General features: G+C 37.4%; 1 protein-coding gene across 2 annotated transcripts in view; it reads left to right on the forward strand.

Annotated features, from left to right (window-relative positions):
- Positions 1-13,003, forward strand: part of LOC149843068 (exocyst complex component EXO84B-like) — a 60,841-nt gene extending 47,838 nt beyond the window's left edge. The window contains exon 7 of one of the 2 annotated variants that reach the window (XM_089999574.1): positions 1,950-2,477. In XM_089999574.1, coding sequence (XP_089855700.1) covers positions 1,950-2,112 — 163 coding nt within the window. In that variant the 3' untranslated portion in view covers positions 2,113-2,477. Of the gene's footprint in view, positions 1-1,949; positions 2,478-12,837 lie in introns of those variants that run through there. The other variant, XM_089999575.1, reaches the window with a different exon arrangement.
- Positions 13,004-22,164: the final 9,161 nt, after the last annotated feature.

The raw sequence follows: 22,164 nt of genomic DNA on the forward strand, positions 1-22,164 counted from the left end.
AGACCCCTAAAAAAGGCTAGGTGAGGACTAGTTGGTACCCCAATTACAATATAAAAATGTATACAAAATATACATAAAATATGTTTAATTCTTTTACTAATAAGATGTTTTCATTACACAAATACAAAATTACTCATGTTTTCATTACACAAGTACAAAATTACTCATGCTTTCACAAAATATATTAATATACATAACCATAATATACATATATATAATTGTACACACACACACACACATATATATATATATATATACATTTTAATTATTCATAACATATTCAGTATAATCAACAAAATATGCTTTCAACCTTTCACAAAAGCACAATAACACATACATATATAACATATTACATAATTCATAATACTAAACATGCTTTTAGGATTTTATAGAAAAAATCATAAACAAACACACAAATATAAAAAACATAATCAATTAAAATTAACTGTGCATGCTTTCAATGTTTCTGAGAAAATCATAAAAGCACACACACACACACACACACACACACACACACACACACACATATATATATATATATAAGCATGATTTCACAAAACAAATCACACAAACACACACACACACACACACATATATATATATATATATTTACATATACAAAAAAAATAACAATATATATAAGAATAATAAATAGCTAAACTGCCCTCGTGCCTAGGTGGGGGTAGCTTAGTCGCCGACTATGTGCCTTATTCAGTGCCTAGTCGAAAAAATTGATACCTTTTAAGGTACCCACCTAGTTATTGCAAAGCCTAAGCATTTTACTTACGTCTGACCGACTAGGCGGACTAATCGGTGCCTAGTCAGGGCTTTTTACTACTGTTGACCCTTTGGCCTGCAAAAAAGTATGTGAACGTTAGGGCATTGAAGCCCAATGTTCATCTCCTTCGCCCTTCTTTAGATCAGGGGGCAGGTTGGGGATGACGCCAGAGGCACCTCCACCCAGCCTGCTAGGACTGCCGGAAAGTAGACTCTTGCTAAGAATCGCTGGTGATGCTACACCCCATCCTGTCATTCAGGCACACATTTTTTTTTCTTGCTCACTGCTACTGTCCGGAACCACCTGAACCCACCAGAGGTCTGTGGCAAGTCCTCCCTTCACTCCCAAGAAGGGTCCCAGTGAGGTGGAGCCCCTTTGCTGCTTTGAATGAGGCACTCCTGCTGCAAGCAGGATCTCATTGGAGGTGCTAAAGGGGATGTGAGCCCCTTTGGGATGGATATTGCTAATGCCAACCTTCACTGAGGGGGCAGGGCAAGCCCATCCCTACCACTGCCAACTTTCACTGAAGGGGCTCAACAGGGTGAGCCTCTCTAGGTGTCCTTTTCCTTTTCGGTGGGATGGGGCTCACCGGCCGGCGGGCTTCACTCCTCTCCCCGTTGTTTTTATTGGGAGAGCTGATGTGGGGTTGATCTCATCGGAATTCACCATGATCAAGCTCCAACCCCTCCCTGCTGGGACTCAAAGGGATGGCACTCCCAGCAAGCATCAGAATCACTGCTGTTACTTTCTCCTTTTTTTTTGTTTGTTTTTCTCACACTAAACAAACATCAGAATTGGAATCACATGAGATTCTAAATCATGTGATTTTGAATCTCATCTGATTTATTTTCACTTTTGCAAATTACAACCAAACATACCCTTGATGTTGGTGGTTCAGTTGACTGGGGCATTTGGCTGAGCCTTCTCTTTTGTTTGTTTTCTCTTATGTACTCAAGTCTCTTGAATGTAGTCTATATTGAAGTAGTTCAAGGTTTGGGAGATATCTTTTTACGCGAAAACCAGTATGCTTAACACGTTGTACGGGGAGATGTTCTAACCATGACCTGGTTTCACAGATACTTCATTGGTCCCTTTGGTGACTATGAGACTTGTTACAAACTTACATTTTTTTCTGAAAATTGTCATGCTAATCATTTTTCTGGTTTGACAGTGAACTGCCATATGATGACTGGTTTGGTGAGGTCTCGGAAGAGGCTATGCTTCGATTAAGTGGCAGAACTAAAATGATGAATGGGGAGCGGGATCTTAATAGTCCAACTGCATCTTTATCAGCTCAGTCGATGTCTTCATTCAGATCTCATGGAAGCAACTAGTCATCAGTTAATGGCACCGTTTGTGATCTGTGGTGTGAGAGCAGGGTCATTGTGTTGCCTCGAGATAAGCCAATTCCTGACAGGCCTGCACATGCGCTGCCATTGTGTGGCAGGGTCATGTATAAATACAAGACTGTTTATTCTTTTAAAAAGCTGCCTTTGGTGTTTTAACCTGTGTAGGTTGCGATTATTTTTAGAGTTTAGGAATTCTTTTACTTGCATTGGCCTAGCAAACCAATTTGAGATTGTAAATGTTGTGATCCATTCTTTCTTTTTGTTAATGCTGTATTGTATCATTATCATACATTGTCATGTTAGTTTGGATGTACAATTATTGAATTTCTGGCTGGGATGTGTTTCTGGTTTGCTGAGTGTACATTGATAAGAATTCTTTCCGATGGAAAGACCATGATTAGCACGTCTATAGTCAAACCGTGTGGAGCATGACACCTCCCTGATATTTAACTGTAAACTGCAAAATCACATATCAAGCACCAATGACATTTTATCGGGGATATCCGCCATTCAGACATATATAAGATTTCATAGTGTCAGTTTTAGTTACATTCGATCATATTGTATTCAGCCTAAATGATATGTGGGTACACCGAAGCATACTTATATTTAGAAACTGGTTCAAAGATGTTGCCATTCAAGCAACAATTGAACTATATTAATATTTATAAACTGCTTCAAATAGACCGTCATTCAAGCAAAAGTAGTCTACTTATGCTTATTGTGTATAAATATTTGCCAATGCTATTTTTTGTTTTATTGTTTTTTTAAAATGTGGGTGTCAATTAGTTTTGTATTAAATGTATGAGATTTTAGCCCTTTCATTTATTTTGATGAAATTATTGTTTGTGGAGGATTTTGCATGGTTATAAAAAATGTTTATGTAGCTTGCAAACTATTCATCAATTTTTTTTGATAAGCAACTATTCATCAAATTTGAGATCTAAATGGTTCCATCTTTGCTACACTCTACATGGAGCTATTTCCAAATGGCTCGAGCACTTTCGATTTGCAGGCACTTGGGTCTTAAAGTTGCCACAGAAAGTGCAAAAGAATTGCATGGTCCAAAACGTATTATGCAGTAAATGAGTTCCTGAGTGTTGAAAGGGTTTAGGAATGACCTTGAAGCAAAGTCATAGCTCCTAATGAACTACGCAACAATTACATAAGGGTAATTTTCTTAAAGGCTCACAGTGCATCTTCACTTTTCTTCTCATGTAGTTTTTTTTTTAAAAGAAGGAATAAAACATTTCATTCAGCAGCAAAAGCGATCTCATACAAGCTGGTTGGTTGTTGAGAATTAGACATCAAGCAAATCGAACAAACTTCGCATATAGAGGTCACCCACCATCATAGCCACATCTGAAACGATGGATCGGTGGAGGATACAACATTGCAGCTTCTCTTTGAAGATTCTGGCATTCCTCGCTAGATAGCCCACCAGGCTGAGATGATCCAACAGCGCCAGACAGAGCACCAACGTTTACTATGAGCAAATCACGAAGGCCCAAGAAGGAGATCTCTTGCCCAGGATTCCATCCTAACCATTGGGTAAGGCGGCAACCAGGCTAGCTGGAAGAGCTGCTTGAAGAATGGGCAGTCCGAAAAGAGATGGTGCCAAGTTTCCTCAATGGCGCAGCACAGAACACAATGGCTCGGCAGTTGCATGCCCCACTTTTTCAGGTCTCCTATCCAAGAGTAGCAACCAGGCGAAGAGCTTGTCTCTAGGGGATGGACCCCTACCCAAAATGGTATCTGCGGGCAACTGTGCTAACCCCGGATCAGTGAGAGAGTAGTACCAACTATTAGTAATTAAAGCAAGAAATAAATAAACTGAAAGATGATCACAGTGTATGACAAAAAATGATGCATTTCCCGAAAAACCCTACATTTTTTAAAAATCTCATGATGTCCCAAACCGCAAATGTTTGTCGTTAAAAGAACTCTTTTAACCTTTGCATAACATACCTCCTAAGGTTTCACGAGATATATTGGTACGCTCGCCGGGTATTGCACCCTCTCACTTAAAGGTAGATTCACATGATTTTTTTTCGGACCGCGTCAAGTTCGCATAACCAAAAGTACAAACCTCCTATTAAACTAAAACCTTGAAACATCACAAATATCATATTAAATTTGCACATATAACATGAAATTCACGAGATATAGTGCAAACCTCATGTTAATATATCGTAACTTCGCAAATGTCCTACTAAATTCATGGGATATAGTGCGAACTTCTTATGATCTTCAAGAAGTCCGCAAATTTGGTACTAACTTCGCAAATCATGTCATTGCGAATATGCTTGTTTGTGAATTTTTGTACAAGCATTAAATGTAACGCCCCAGAATCCCAGCTTGAAAAATCCTTTAGATTTTTAGGGTAGACTATTTTTTTTTTGAAATACATTGCGCAAAGCGAAAAACTAGAAAGGGAAAACAAGTGAAAAACTCTGGGCGGGTTACAGAGAACAACAAGATGAAACATTTTATTAATCACATTTTACAAGATGATACAACATTTTCCTTTTTACAAAAACCAACTGCCAAGATCTTCAACGTTCTAGAAGTGTGGGTTCAGTCCTCCGCCGCACATCGAGCTCCATCACACCACGAGAAGTAAAACACCTGTATCCCCATAAAACAGGGTCAGTACTCTTGCGAGCTGGTGAGAAATCATTCACGACAATCCATTTACGCAAATCATAGCATTAATAACATAATTAATCCAAGCAACAACATAAACGAACTTATCATGTCAGAACAGATAAGATATCACAAGCAGTGCATATGTACAAGTGAACATATATGTGCATCGTGGTGAGACAGTTAGCATAATTGAAGTGATTAAATAAGTGTAATTGCAACAAGTAAACATGCAGTAAAGGAACAATGCTAAGTAATAAACGACAACGTCATCCACCAACACACTTAGGCAGGTACTTCAATCATTTAAGCAAGTGAGAAAGGAATGTGCAACTCTTGCATCATGACCAAGATAAGCAGTGCGATCGTGATCGAGCGACTAACATGATTAACATTAACATTTAACAATGAATATTTCATTAATCATCTAACCAAAGGAAGACCTCTCTAGAATTATATCTCATGAGATATTCATAAGAAAGAAAGTACGAGTAACTGCACATTTCTGACACAAGTGAGCTCAACTCACAAGGTGGGTCCATTGCCGGCACTAACTCGCCACAAAGTTTTTAGCTTCCCACAAAGTCTCACTGACAAATACACAAGGTGCCTCGAGTCCCCTTTATACTTACGAGACAGATCAAGTGCCAAAGGTGAATTGTGTGATCAATGCAAACATACATGAAACACAATCAAATATTCATTAAATGCTAAGACACTTAAATTATCAACATGATTCATGCAATTACACTAAGTTTGGTGACATGATGTGCAAGTAAAAGTACTCATTCGTGTTATAACATTTATGTCACATTGTTCTCATGTAGTGTGTAAGCGTACATAAATCAAAGCAATACGAGCATAATATCATATGTTGGCTAATCCCAATTTGACCATATTAGATGATAAACAAGCTTAATTAAGCTGTTTGAGTTCAGTGACTTGGTGTCTCAGCTGGGCTACACACAACTCGACCCCAAAAGGAGAGATTTAAAACAAGCTAAAAGAAAATCATGACTTCCTATAACAGCAAAAAAATTTATATTTTTGAGATATTTAGGCAAAGATTCATCCCTGACCCTAAACATAAAAGTTGTAGAGTTATTTCTTAGCTTTCTACAAAATCAAACCAATTGAATTTTCATTGAGGGAGTCAGGAGAAATCCTAAAAATATGAGTGTCAAGAGCGTTTTGGACTGAACATGAACCAACAAAAATCTGAATGTTTTATATTTTGATAGAGGATTTGGAGGACTCTGCGAACCGAATCAAGAAATGTCCTCAACTACAAAGTTAGCGGACTTTGTCTTGGATTTCCAAAATGTCCAAGAACACAGAAATCAGACTTGTATCCAGAGCGATACAGTCGATTTATCATAAGTATTTCTGACAACTCTAAATTCAGAAAAGAATCAATGCATGCAAAAGTCCTATTTTTTGGCAGAGATTTTAGACGCCCATACAAACCGAATCAGGCCAAACCTTTAACTACAAAGTTAAAGATCTGAGTTTGATCTTTCAAGAATGTCCAAGAACACCAAAATTGGACTTGTATTCAGAGCGATACAGTCAATTTATCAGAGGTGTCTCTGATAACTCTAGATTCGGGAAAGACTAATGCATGAAAAAACCATATTTTTGGTAGAGATTTTAGACGATACATACCGAATCATGCCAAACCTTTAACTACAAAGTTAGAGGTCTAAATCTGATCTTTTTAGAATGTCCAAAACCACCAAAATTGGGCTTATATCCAGAGCGATATAGTCAATTTATTAGAGGTGTCTCTGACAACTCTAGATTCGAGAAAGAATCAATGCATGCAAAAACCATATTTTTGGCAGAGATTTTAGACAACCATACAAACCGAATCAGGCCAAACCTTTAACTAAAAAATTAGAGGTCTGATCTTTCTAGAATATCCAAGACCACCAAAATCGGACTTGTATCTAGAGCGATACAATCGATTTATAAGAGATGTCTCTGACAACTCTGGATTCAGGAGAGACTAATGCATGCAAAAAGGATATTTTTGACAAAGTTTTTAGAGAACTTTGTATTCTGAATCTGGAAAAGTTGTCAACTACAAAGTTGGAGGACTAGGTCTGGGCTTTCCAGAATATTTAAGAACACCAAAATCTGACCAGTATCTAGGGAGATACGATCAAATCTTCAAAGGTATCTTTGACAACTCTAGATTCGAGAAACTCGTTTTGACAAAATACATATATGTATTTTTTTTTGAAACATAAGTGTGTGCGTGTTCACGTGATGCATCTCACATAAGTGCTATAAACTGAATGTAAGGAATAACACACAAATCTAATCCACATGCAACTCACACCCATGCATTTGGGAAATTTGGTTTCACGAAGGAAGAATATACAATCACATATATTTCTTTAAAACAAAAACAAAGGATTTGCTAATAGAAGATGAAAGAAAACTCACCCTTGATGCTACCAGAACAATGGAATGATCTCCTTTTGCTTGGGCATGTAGGATGAAGTCCCACGTGGTACCCAACCCTATACACTAGCAAGGTGGAGAGAAGGAAGGTCAGCTATGGTGGGAGTCCCACAATTTTGGGAGAGAGAGAAAGAGGGGAGAGAGAAGGGAGAGAGAAAGAGAAGATAATGACTTTTTCTCTCTTCTTAAAGGTTAAATATGCTAGAGTTTTAAGTGGATGACTGAGATTAAAAGTTAGAAATGAATGGCTAGGATGTATGTCACACCCTTCTAGGTGATGGCATACTAGTAATACTTTAGTTCTACTTTTCCAGTACCAATAGACTTATTTTGTTTGAATTTCTTTGAAAACCTTTCAAAAATGCCACCGCCCAACTGGTCAACCCTTGACCAGCTGGTCCACCAAGGCCAAACACGTTCGGAAAGGTGGTTGACCAAGGGCTTGGGTCTCCCCCTCCCTAGTCGGACCTACGACCAACCTAAATAATAAATATTATTAAAATTTATTTACACACTCAATTTCAACCAAATTTTTAAGACAAATTCTTGTTTAAATTTCCAATTGCAACTAAATTCTCAAAGCATATTTTTATATTTTCATCATTTATGAAAATTGCTCCCGTTAAGATCCATATTCTATCGATATACGCTTTCTAGTAATTCACATGAAATAACGAGGGTTTTTCGTCGTTTGGGCCTCAAATTTGAGGATTGACTAATCATATATATATATTATGAATTTAATTTAAGGTTCTCAAAAATTAATGTATTATAAATTGCTTTCAATCATGCCATACATCTTATGCGATTTAGGGTCTCGTATATCCATACTTATATATATACATATGTATAATGCATAACTATATGCGAAACCTCATAATTAACACAAGCCATTTACCATCACTGAATTACATCATACATTGCCTTTTCTAAGAAAAATCTCGGGTATTACATTAAATGTGAATTTTTTTCATTTATATAAAAACTGTGTCACACTCGAGGGCCATTTTTGCATAAACTAGGTTTTTTTAGTCCTTAATGTGCTTCTCCATGGCAAATTTTTTTGGCAAATTATCGATGGCAATTCATCAACATAAAATAAAAAGTGGGGGCATTTTTTTCGATAAGCACATCTTTAACGGATGAACCTGTTATTTTTTTTAAACAACAATTTGAATCATTTATTTTTTAAAACATTGGCATAAGTTAATTTATGTTGCAGAAGAATTTCATGGTTTTCGAGTTATCTTTGCATGTTTAATAGCCTATTATGTTTCTTCTTTGATTAAATCATTTGCGTGTGAGTGTATGTGTGATTATATGTGGCGTATATTATATTATAAACATGATTATAGAACACTCTTTGTTTCTTTTGATTGTCTATTTAATGGTTCGAGTTTTTTATATGCTATTCTTTTGTTTTTTGCAATGTTTTTTCAATAGCCTATGTCTTGTCTTCGTTGTCCGCATGTATATCTATATTTCCTGTGTTGTTATTGCAGAAAATTCAGAATTTGTTTAATATAGCGACTGAGAATATTGACTTGAGGGGAGACACACCCACAACATCCGATATTGTTGGAACACTTGGGCAAAAGAAGAAAAAAAACACATTGGGTGATAGTTCGTATTATGAAGTACAAAGTAGGATTGACATGTGAGTAGAGAGGGACCCTGCTTCGTGGCCAAAAGTTTGAGTGTTCAACATTGTTCATAGAAAATGTAGCATCAATAAATTGAGACCAAGACTTCTACACTCAAACTTTGCAGCAACTAATACCTTTAATACAACGACAACAAACATTTCAAGCGTGACCCAAATCTAAGTATGAAAAAAAAAAACTGTTAACGAGTATATGGCTACATTGATGTCTCCCATCCCAAAAACATCTAAAGAGGGGGAGGGAGACTCAATGATGAAGTTTCACCCATTAGTTGACTCTTAGGTTATTGTAATACCTACAAAATTTTAAGGAATTTTCATATTTTCTTTATTGAATAATAAATTACAATTTTTTTTTTGTATGGAGCTAGGCACTGAGCGATAGGGTATGTAGGATTTTGAAATTTTTTCTAAGGACAAGAAAACACACCTACATGCCCAAGGGTTTCATCGACCCTGTGGAGTTTCATTTCTTCAGAAATGATTTCTGAAAAATGTGAATTATCCTTAGGAAGAATACGTAAAATAAATGAATTAGATACAAGAAAATTCAAATTTCAATAAATGAAATCCATTTACATTTAAGCCTAACTTAAAAATCATTTAGTGTCATTTCATGTAATTTCACATGTTGAATCTTTATAGAATTTCATTTAAATTTAATTTGAATTAATTAAGAATTTCATTTAGTGGAATGAAACTAAAAAAATAATTAAATTTTATAATTAGGTAGGAGCCCATAGGTGGGTCGTCCCATCCTATGTGGCACTCCAATATAAAGTTTTAAAAACATAAAAACCAATAAAAACTTTAAAATCAAGTTTTAATTAAAACTTACCTAATTCCAAGGCAAGTTTTGAAAAGTCAAAACTTGCCTTATTTTGAATTAAGGGTCCCATGAGAGGGACGTCCCCTCCTGGAGGGTTCTAGGAGGGGGTGGGCTGGATTAAGAAAAAAAAAGAAAGGAAAAAGAAAAGAAAGAAAGGAAAGAAAAAAATATAAAAATAAAAATATAAGCCTAGTCAACTTGCTTGCCAAGCAAGCAACTTTTCAAAATTTGGAAAGGGGGTCAACTCCATGGGGGTCGACCAACCCTTTTGGATATATATATATATATAAATATATATATATATATATAATATAATACATAGTATATACTATGATATGTAGAATAAATATTATATATCATAAGCGAACAAAAAGGAAATACACAAAAAAAATAGACAAATAAGAAAAAAAGAAAAAAGGAAGGTAGAATGCATTGAGAAAAGGAAACAAACCTTGATGAAGATCAAGGGTTGGGATTACTCCAGCCCTTGACCTCTCTTAAAATATTATAAATACATGGGAGGGGCTCACGCCCCTCCGTATTTGCCTCCTTTAAAATTCCCCCCCTTGTTTTCCCTTCTCCCAAATCCCTCTCTTCTTCTCTCCTTTTCTCATAGCAAAACCTTGGTATTTTCACCCTTGACTCAATAAGAGAGACACCCATGTTCGTGCAAGGAGCGAAAGGAGGTCATGGGTGAGGCCGTTGCTCGTGTTGGACGACCGGTTCATGTTAGAAGATCGACTTACGCACATAGGAACCAATTTTTTCCAAAAAGGTAGATGGTTCTATGCTGTACACTTAAATCAGAATTCGTGGGCACGAATTCCTTCGGTTTTTCATAAGGTCAGACCCTAAACTATGCCTCTCACACATGGGTTTGGCTTAGGGTTGTCAAAATATGTGAAAGAAAGGGGTTTTCAAAAGAAATTTCTTTTAAAAATCAATTTCTCTAAAAATTGATTTCTCAAAAATAAAATCCGTAAAAATTTAAAAATACATATGTTACTCAATTGTTTTTCTGCAAATTTTGGTTAGAATTAGTAGATCATGTTTATATGGATGTACTGTAAAAGTTAGAATGATTTCCATGGTTGTTTTCATAGGAAAACACATGTTTTATGTTATCAGGTTTATTATAAAAAATTCTACAATTTTAGCAAAAACCATGTTTTATCGAATTGATTTCACGCGAATTTTAATTAAAAATTTATAGTGTATGTACATATAAATACCCTGAAATTATAGCATAATTTTTTGATTTTATTTCATAGAAAAAAATTATGTGTTTTCCATGCTTAATGGAGAAATTTACCAAATCTATTTATGAGAAAATAGGCTTCGGGAAGATGGGTCTGTTTTTTAGCCTAATAACTGCAAAAAATGACTTGTCCATGGTAGAGTGGTTAGAACTAATTTAGATGTGGTTTTTTTCAATTTTGGAAAAGTATTTATGTATTTTTTTTTGAAATTTCGAATTCGGGTGGCCTATTTTGGCCCACCCGAATGCCTAATTCTCATGATTTTATATTTCTGGCTTGACACCCGACTGATAAATCACGTGTATCTCCCTTGTCAAGAGGAGTTTTAATTAACAGTTTATTGCGTTAGAAAGATAACAAAATTTTAAAATTACTGTAAAATTTTAAGCTCTGTTCATAGATTGAGTACTGTTCTGTGACAGTGAGAACAAAAAAGTATAGGTCTGCACCAAAACATTCATAACTGCCTTATATGAATAAATTTTTATAAACGGTCTATAGCATCGAAAAGCAGACAAATTTTTTTACAAACTGTGAAAATTTCAGCTTTGACCATCGAATAAATTTTTTTTGTAGCTTCTGTAACAGTCGGATAGAATTGGGTTTTCGCAAGTTTGGAACCGGTTTAAGAACCAACCCCTGAACACTTGCATAAATTATGTCTTGATGTGCGTGCCTTTAGGAATGGTTGTCAGCTTGTTTATGTACTGCCATAAGATATTTTTTTGCAGAGAATTTAATACCTATCTATGGGGCATGAACGGAATGCTAAGCGAATGAACGTGCTCACCTATGTAGCCCTTTTCTACTTAAGAGACCTAGGTATCCATATTGCGAATTATGGGTATATGTGAATAGATGGTTTATGTTGTATGTTTTCTTATATGACTGCCATGATGATCGTGTTAATGATGATGATGTAAATGAATAGATGCATGCAATGCATAACTATTTGATTATGATGTCTATGCATGTGCGCATACGATAGACAAGAAAAAAGCACGAGCATGAATACAAATGCAATGTTTTAAATATGCATCCATTTACCCTGCAAAGACCGAATCCCCTCATATGGATTCATATGTGGTGTTGTATATAAGACATTTAATTTAAATAAGTGAAACATGTAACACTAAAGCAAGGGCTTGCAAAGAAAGGGCAAGTGGTACTTATGGCTTCGTGGGAATACATTTTGAGTACAAAATATTGCTCCTCCTCAACCACAAAGATAGGGAAAACCCTCTGCAATAGACTGCAACATAAGGAAAAGAAACTCATGAGTGAAAGTTTGATGCATCGAGATGGTGGTGTTGAGAGCTTCTCTCGCCCTTATTGTCCCTCACTCGGTACTGGTGAAAGGTGCTCGACTAGGCCAAAACCACCTATGTATGAAAACAACACATGTACTATGACCCTGATCTAGTTATATGCCTGTATGTGTACTCACAGGGCTAAGAAGATAAACCTAAATGTATGTGCATTAGAAAGGCATGACATGCATTATCTGCGAAAGAAAAGATAATTAAAGATAAGAATTGGTTCATGTATAAGAACGACTTCTGCAAAGGTAAGTGCATGCATTCTTAACTGTTCATGCATTTTTAATTATATTCATGCATTTTAAATTTCTATTGCTTGTATGAATGATTGATGAAAATTAGTTTCACAATTATATGATTTTAAGAGTTATTAAAAATGCATGTTAATTGTTGTAAATATTTTTGTTAAATGCATAAAAATTTGTAGTAATTCCTGCTTGGTAATTCTAATTTATATGTTTAGTATAGTTCTACCCTATTGAATTATTTTTTTTGTCTGACCCTATGGTTTTTAATATTTTTCAGGAAGTGAGTGAGCTCACATGCAATAACACGAGGTTGCGACGAGGACCAAGCCATACCTTCCCAAACCTTAGAGTGTTTTGGATTGAAAGCAATTTTATTTGCTCAAAGAGTGATAAATTTAAATTTGTTAAATAAATATTTATATTTAATTTTGGACATATATGGATATTTTATTCCATTTATGAATGTTTAATTCCTAAGTTCAAATACATGTATGAATGTGAATGTAAATAAGAAGTAATGCGCCAAGTTTTAGTCCCATGTGATTTTTCTATTGTAATTTTATAAAAGCATTTAAAAGTATTTCAAAAAAAAATTCATGATTTTTCAGGACTTAAAAATTTGGTGTGTTCCAACTTGGTATCAGAGCAAGGGAAAATGTGGCTTAAATCATGTTCAACCGACCACTATCGTTGTGAGTATGATCTAATTTTATGTTTATCTTATGTTTGATATGAAAAAATATGTTGCAATTGCTTACATTAAATGAATTATGCAAAATCAGAACTTAGATGCCTAGTAGGGTTATTAGAACAAATCAATTGTTTATGCAAAACTTAGAAGTTAATTTAATTTAAATTTTATTATAAATATCTTTACGACAACCATTTGGTTGGACTGCTCAGAGGGACTTTCTCTTTGAAGCCCTCGCTACACTGACGGCTAGATGCCAGAACCTCGCTGATAATGAAGGTAATGGCAATAGCAGCCATTAACCTGATGGCAATGGACCGACCAGCACTGCAAACCATGGAGTGTCGTATAAATATTTCATGAAACTAAGTCCCCCAGCCTTCACAGAGAAGGAGGACCCAGATGCAGCAGAGGAGTGGGTCAATGCCATCAGCGAGATCCTCAAGGTTCCCACTGAAAGGCAGGTCACCTTCGCTACCTACCAACTCTAGGCCAACACCAATAGTTGGTGGAAAACTACTCGAGAGGTGCGCTGCGCACTGACCTGTGAGGAGTTTTCTGAGGTGTTCCTAGACACCTACTTCCCCCATTATGCTCAAGATTGCAAGATGTCAGAGTTCTTGGATCTCCAGCAGAGTTCCATTAAGGTGGCCGAGTATACTACACGATTCTGGCATTTGAAGAAGTATTGCCCACACACTTACACGACAGATGAGGCTCGAGTAAAGAAGTATGCTCATGGGTTGCAAGACAAGCTGAGGACCCACGGCTTACTAGCTATCATCAGAACCTCAATCAGACCATCAGGATGGCCACTGTACTTCAAGTGAAAAAATGAAATTTAATTCTTTTATGATAAAAAAGACAACCCCGAATATATAGTAACTACGATTTATGTGTTGCAAAATGATTGAGAGTCTTCTAAAAAGACTCAGCCGAATAGGTTCGACACATCAAGGGGCAATGAAACCAAAGCCCCTAGACCTGTTACCGAGATGAGTAGAGCGCAACCTGCGAAGAAGGCCAAGGTGCAACAGGGTGGTACTCTACCATAACAGACGATTGCAGTATGTTTGTACTACAAGAAGACCCACACAAGAGTGTGCCACAGGGCAACATGAGTTTACTTGAAATGCGGCGAGATGGGACACTTCATCAAGGACTGCCCTAAGAAGTTGGCTCAGGAGGGAGTGAACCCCACACCTTGGGCAGCTACAGCAGCAACGACCCCGACAACCCTAGCAGCATTCCTAGGCTTAGGGATAGAGAAAAGCTACGGGTCATGTCTACGTGACTTCTACAGAAGAGTTGCAAGAGGATGTGAACGTCATTGAAGGTACTATCCCTATCGCGAAGTTCGATGCTAAGGTTTTGTTTGATACTGATGCTACACATTCTTTTATATCTATGAGGTTTGCTAAGTTACTTGACATCACACCTATCATATTGGGTTATATTTTGAATATAATCACACCATCGAGCGGTAGTTCCATCGCTCGTACCTTTTTAATCAATGTAGAAGTAATAATTTTAGGGCAGAACCTCTCTGCCAATCTTATCCTATTGGACATGGTGAGCTATGAAGTTATCTTTGGCATCAACTGGATGTATGAGCACTATGCTTGTATGATATGTCATGAGCAACATATCTAGTTTACTCACACAGATCAACCTGTACTTGAATACAAGCAAGTAAAAAGGAAAGAAAAGGATGGTTGATCTCGGTGATGAAGGCATAATGATGCATGAAAAATGATTGCGAGGCCTTCTTGGCCAGCGTTTCTTTGATAGACCTTAGCATGACCCCGATGAAGGACTTGGATGTGGTTCATGAGTTTACAGATGTATTCTTAGATGACTTGCCAGGCATACCACCTACAATAGAGGCCGATTTTGCCATAGAGTTGGTGCCTGGAATGACCCCAATATCCAGAGCTCCTTATTGTATGGCCCCTACGGAGTTGGAGGAACTGAAGAAGAAACTGCAAGAGTTGATGGACAAAGGCTTTATTCGGTCGAGCATTTCACCATGGGGTGCTCCAATTTTGTTCATCAAGAAGGATGGGTCGATGCGCTTGAGAATTAACTATCGCATGCTGAATCAGGTGACGATCAAGAACAAATACCCTCTTTCATGGATTGATGACTTGTTCAATCAACTTCGTAATGCCAAAGTCTTCTCCAAGATAGATCTTCAATCGAGTTACCACCAATTGAGGATCAAGGAGTCAGATATGCAGAAGATGACTTTCAAGATGTAGTACAACCATTATGAGTTCTTGGTAATGCCCTTCGGGCTAACCAATGCTTCAACAACATTCATGGATCTGATGAATTGGATCTTTCGGCCCTACCTGGATCGGTTCATGATTGTTTTTCATAGATGACATATTGATCTACTCAGAGAGCAAGGAAGACCACCGAGAGCACTTGAGGATTGTTCTCGAGACCCTTAGACACCATCAATTGTATGCTAAGTACTCAAAGTGCAAATTCTGGTTAAAATAGGCCATGTTTTTGAAACACGCAATTTCCAAAGACGGGGGGTGTCAGTGGACCCTACTAAGGTAATGCACCTCAACAATAATGTTTTGAGGAAAATTATCTGGATTTTTATTTTGATCTGCTTGAATCTTGTGTTTGGATCTAGGTGGAAGCAGTCTTAGACTAGAAACAACATAAGAATGTATCAGATATTCATAGTTTCCTTGAACTTGAAGGATACTACCAAAGATTTATTCAGGACTTCTCGAAGATTGCTACACCAATGACGAAGCTGCTTCGCAAAAGAATCAAGTTTGTATGAACTCAGTAGTGCGAAGAAAGCTTTCCGAAGCTGAAGAAGAGACTTACTACTGCCCTAGTACTCACATTGCCCTCAAAACAGGAAGGCTTTGTGGTCTATAGCGATGCAACAGGTACTGGATTGGGATGTGTGTTGATGCAGCATGACAAGGTCATAACGTACGCATTGCGCCAACTCAATATGCATGATCAAAATTAACCTACACACGACTTGGAGCTTGCAGCAGTGGTCTTTGCACTTAAGGTTTGGCGTCATTACTTGTACAGAGAGCAGTTTGAGGTTATCTCTGATCATAAGAGCCTCAAATATATCTTTTTGCAGAAGGACCTGAACAAAATGCAGAGACGGTGGTTAGAGTTTTTAAAGGACTATAACTTCTTTATATCTTACCACCGGAGAAAAGCCAATGTAGTGGCCAATGCTTTGAGCATAAAGGTAGGAAGTCTTGCGAGCTTTATGAGTAGTGATGATGCATAAATATTACATTTTTTTAACATATTTTCACTACATAAATGCATCACCTATAGGTTTAAGATCCACACTTAGGTGCATATTGATGTTATAGAGCTTTGGTTCGAATTTCATCAAAATCAGACTTAAAATGAAGAAATTAATGCATTTTTAGTGTTGCGGGTCAAACCTCGGAGTTGAATCGGGTATTCAGGATCCAAATCGCCCATCTAGGTCTTGGATCTGGACCAAAACACTTAAAGATCCACCCCAGCCAACCCAATTCACGTTTTCATAGAATAATTTCTAAAAACCCCCTGTAGAAAGAGGTGCCCAAGTAATATTTTGTTTTTAAACTTCTTTCTGAAAATAACTCAAAAGAGCCCAAAACGTTAAAAGAGAGAAGGACGCCCATTGTAGACTGTCTTGGCCTAGGGTTTCACACCATAGAGGACCGACTCTTGCTCCAATCACTCTCTTCTCAGCCATCCCTCATTCATCTTCTTCATCTTCAATGGAACTTGATGAAAAACATCAACTCCAATGGGGGCGCCATTTCCTTTCTTCCATTCTTTTCTCCCAAACCTTTTCTTTTCTACTCACCTTGCTGAAACTAATTATCAAGGTTGTCTTTTGCAGGTATTTGCAGCATTGGAGTGTTCTAGCCATGGTAGGGGTGCCGTCTACTTCTCCATGGCCGATCGTCTCTACCTCCGTACGACCCTCTATGCATCTTCACCACCACATCTTCTTCTTCCTCATTTCGGAACACCACCACCTGTGGATCCCTGTAAAAGTACAGCAAAGCGATGTTAGACAGCATCACCGAGGACTTTTTGGCGTAGACTTGAAGCAAAGACCGCTCTGCCTTTCCCCTCAGTCGTCGGATTGCCCTGGAGGTTAGATCTTCTCACCCCTTTCTTCTAGTTAAAACCTAATCTGTGCGTGAGTTTTGTGTGTTGTGTTTTTCTGTTTTTCCTCAAGCTTTAGCATAGATATTTCGTGCATAAACCAGCACGTAGGTGTGTTTAGGTATTTGTTTTAGTTAAATGTTATTTTTAATCCATCGTCTAATGGTTTTGGGTGTGTGCGTGTGATCCAAATTTGCTGCTGTGTGTCTGTGTTTTCCTCATGTTCTTCCATTAGTTGTTAGGTCTGCATGTGTTCTTATTAGCATGATTTTATTTAGATAATTGAATAGTGATGTCATTTTTAGTTTCTTGATCATATGACTGATTTTTGTAAATGGCGAGTTATGTAGTTTAGCTTAATGGATTATGTTAAAATGCTGTAACGTGTTTTCTGTATATGATTCAGTTGATAGATTATGTGTTTAGTTAAATTATTGAGTATATTTAAGTTGTGTTAGCATGATAGTTAATCTAGATAATTGTGATAATTCCTGTTTTGCGTTTTGATCTTAGTCGAGTGTAGTGTAACTAGCTATAGCATGTTTTCTGTTTTGATTTAATTCCCAGCATGTTAATTAGATTAGTTTTAGTGTTTCATAGTTTTCAAAGTTTATGTTTAATCGTATGTTAATGTAATAGAATTTAGTTTTTGATTAGAGTATGTTATTAGTTTCATATATTTTAGTTTGTAGTTTAGTAATGTCTTGTGCAATTCGTTTTTAGTTTAAAGTTTTGTAGATAGCAGTCTTTAGATTAATATTTGATGGGTTTAATAATTAGGTTAGTCATAGGTTGATTTTCGTAATGATGTATGGCTTAGATTTTGTATAATTAGCTTAGTCATTTTTATGTTAATTGAGTATTATCGATTTTTGTGTAATGTCTAACATAGTTGTTTCTTCTAATTCGTGTGTACATTATCTTTACTTTTTGTGTTCTTTGTATATACGTTAATTTAGTTAGATTAATGTATATTAGCCTAGTTAGTAATTGAATTGCATTTTAGATAAGGGCATTGAGGTCATTGTAGTGCATTGCGTTTTTGGGAAGGAGAATATGCCATTCAAATTCGTGGGAACCATATTTAGAAGGTTTTGACCTTGTGAAATCCAGCAAAGAGATGAGATTTTATCCTTTGACATGTTTGGAAACTGATTTGAAATTCAATTCATTTTCTAAAATTGTGGCCAATGCTTTTGGAAAGGTTTTCACAAGGGATCATGTGCTTTGAATATTAAAACCCTTTCTAAAAGTGATTACACGAGTGTAAACACCCCAAATTTTCACTCACCTCCCCGACAGTTCCACCAAGCATCAACATCCAGCCTCTGAAATCGCTAGAGGGCAAAATGGTCATTTTCTGAGCCCGGACCTTGCAAAAGTCTAAATTTCATCTGAAACTCTCAAAATTTCTCTAATTTTAACTCAGATGTTAAAAAATTTATTCCTGACAGGAGACAGACAACTCCAAGTCTTGATTCAAGATTGCATTTCATAAGACATGACATTGCATATCATTGCATGAGCATTTCAAATCACTGCACTGCACAGCATGTCATTTCGAGGTCCAGAACTCTTGATTTCAAAATTTTCAATCCAGATTAGAATTTTAACTCTTTTCAAAATTGATTTCAAAACCCTGGGTCTTCAAAGTTATCAATTCTCCCCATTTTACCCCCAGGGCCCTAAATTTCAAAATATTTCCTCAAGAAAACAATCTGGATAATTTTCAATAAATTTTAACTCAGATTTTGCCTTTTGTCAGCTATTTCAACTATCCTCTTTTTACAAAATTGCCCTACAAGGGCCAACTCTTTCCAAAAATTCCTGTTTTACCAATTAGTTCAGATTTTATGAAAATTCCAAAAAGAAGTTGTGGTTTTATCCTTATTTCAATAAAGAAGCAATGTGGGACCCACACTGAGGTGGCGTCACACAAGCTTTCCTTTTGAAAATTTGAATTTTGAAAAACCCAAAAAAATAGGAGCCTTGTCCCCTGGATTGGTGCCACTTGTCTTTTCTCTCTCCTCCCATTTCCATGCCAAGTGTCAGTGTGGGGCTACCTTAAGAAGCCGCCACATGTCATCCCATTTTATCTGCCATGTGTCACCCTATCCATCCTGCGCCATGTGTCATTCCAAGACTGCCAGGAGATGCCAAGTGTCATAGGTTGTCCTGTCTAGAAAAGTGGAGCTTGTCTCCTCTGAGGTGGCGCCACTTGAAGTGTGTCTTCTGCAGAGGACACGTGTCAACCTCTCCCTCCTTCAGAAAAAGTAGCCTGACACATGTCTCTCCCTACTTTTCTCAAAAAAGTAGGCGACATGTGTCACTCCTAAATTCCTACAGAAAAGGTAGGCTTGTCTCCTCTGAGATGGCGCCATCTGGAGTGTCTCCTGCAGAGGACACATGGCAAGCTCTCATTTCCTCAGAAAAAGCAAGTGCCATGTGTCATTTTCTGCTTTCTTCAGAAAAGCTAGAATTCAAATATTCAAAAATCCCCATAGGTGGCGAAAATCCTGAACTCCTACCTTTTTCATCCTGTCTGAGATGGCGCCACATGGCCTGACCCACCTTCTCTTCCCTCTGCCACATGTCATTCTCTGCTTCTTTCAGAAAAAGTAGAGGACACATGTCTTCTCCCTACTTCTTTCAAAAAAGTAGGAGACACATGTCACTCCTGGCTTTCTTCAGAAAAAGCAAACCATTCAAAATTCAAATAAGGCACTAGGTGGCAAAAATCCTGAGCTCTGATCTTTCCAGATGGCCTGAGATGGCGCCACATGTCCCTTTCCCTCCTTTTCCTCCCTCTTGCCACATGGCATTGTAGGAGCCACCCTGAGGTGGCGCCACATGTCCACCCTCCATTCCTCCAGGGCCAACCTCCATTTGAATTTCAAACTTCCCCCTGAGGTGGCGCCATTTGAGAAAGCCTCTCCAGACATCTGACACTTGTCCGCCACATGTCCAGATCTCCTTTCTCCAGAAAAGGTAGAATTCAAATTCCTCTGAGGTGGCACCTTCTGAGCCCACTGCTCTGACCTTCTGACATGTGTCAAACACCTTTTGAGGTGGCACCATTCCAGGACTCCACTTGGCTCCATTTTTATTTTTTATTTTATTTTTAATAAAAGTAGCCCACCATGAGGTGGCGCCACCTGAGGACTCCCTACAAAAAGTGAATTTGAAATTCAAACTCCAAGAGAGCACCCTCTGAGGTGGCGCTTTCTGGGAGTTCCCTGCAGAGAGAATCAAGCAAACTTTTAAAAAATTCCAAATCCCCCTGCTGAGGTGTCTCACCCATAAAATTTCCATTTTCTTCTATTTTTCTCAAAATCAAAACACCTTTTGAGGTGGCGCCACCTGAGGGCTCCCTGCAGAAGACAAATTCGAATTTCAAACCCCTTAGATGGCACCCCCTGAGATGGCGCCACATGGAGGGCTCAGATCCAGCCTGTTTGAATTTAAAAAATTTTCAGAAAATTTATAAAAACAAGGGTTCACGCCCAGCCTAGAGAGATCATTTTTTCTAGCTCTGGTGAACTTGGAAAATCCGACCTAGCCTTCCTAGAATCAGATTTTGAACTGTGGAAATCGTGCCCCCTTTGGCGTATTGAAGAAGGTGGAGTAGAGCTTGTGCTGTGGCCAATTCAATTCCAACAGAGGTCGATTTTGGTGGACCATCCGAAGCTCGGAGCGAAGGACGAAGAAAGCTCATGATAGCTGCCCCTTTCAAGAGCTCCTACGCTGCGTAACGAAGCAAGGTGCACTTCTTTTCCCATTGATTGGATTCCATAATTCGAATCGGGGGTCGTTTGAAGAAAGAGCTCATCCGAGGGATGGATTTAGCTATTCTCATAAAACGACATACATAAAAATGTTTCATTATGCTTCCTTGATGATTTTTAACATGCATGTAGTTAGCTAGATTTAATTTGCATTTTATTTCATTAATTTAGCATATTTCATGAATTAATTAGGATTAATTTAGCATTTATTTCAATTCTGCTTATTTTCAGTAGGTCTCTGTTTTTGTCAGTCAGTCCACACGTCATTTCATGCATTTAGTTTTTATTAAAAATCCCAAAAAAATTACGAAATGCGCCCTTAGGTGTCCCTGAAATTTTGCCAAAAATTCGGAGGCATTTGAATTTGTTTACTATGGTAAACATTCAAAATGGCAAGTCGGGTTTTGTTACCCGGGATACGTTTTGAAAATCATTTGCCGACTTGTAAAATCTAGATATCCCTCATGGGAGATCCTATTTTCGATCCGAAAGATGTTCTGAACTCGGGAGAATGTCTAGTTTTTAATATGAGGTTTTCCGATTTTTATGATTTTTTTTTATGTCTGACAAAAATCAGAGAGTTCGGGACATGTGTCAGAGCCTAATTTGGGCCTCTGAGATCTTGGATCTACTTAGGGCTATGGTTTCTCTTTGTGTGTTGCTCCAAATCCGAAACTGTAAAAAGTGAAAGTGGTGTCCAAGATGTCCTCTGTTTGAATCTGAAAGCCTGTAATTTTTAAAACAGTTTTGACCCGTGCTTCGGATTTTTCTTGTCAGCCCCCTGTTTTGCTACATTTGTCTGTTCTGTTAGTTTAGGCAGGAATAGTTATATTTTAATCTGTGTTTCCGTTGATCAAATGCCGAAGGCATAAACATAAAAGTTGTTCATGTAGGTGTCGTGCATAACTCTGATTAATTTCATAAATTTCCATGGCCGTTTTGTATTTCTTTAGCATTTTCC

This window comes from Nuphar pumila, chromosome 3 (assembly GCF_984573655.1).
Source record: "Nuphar pumila chromosome 3, dmNupPumi1.hap1.1, whole genome shotgun sequence".
NCBI classification, from domain to species: domain Eukaryota; kingdom Viridiplantae; phylum Streptophyta; class Magnoliopsida; order Nymphaeales; family Nymphaeaceae; genus Nuphar; species Nuphar pumila.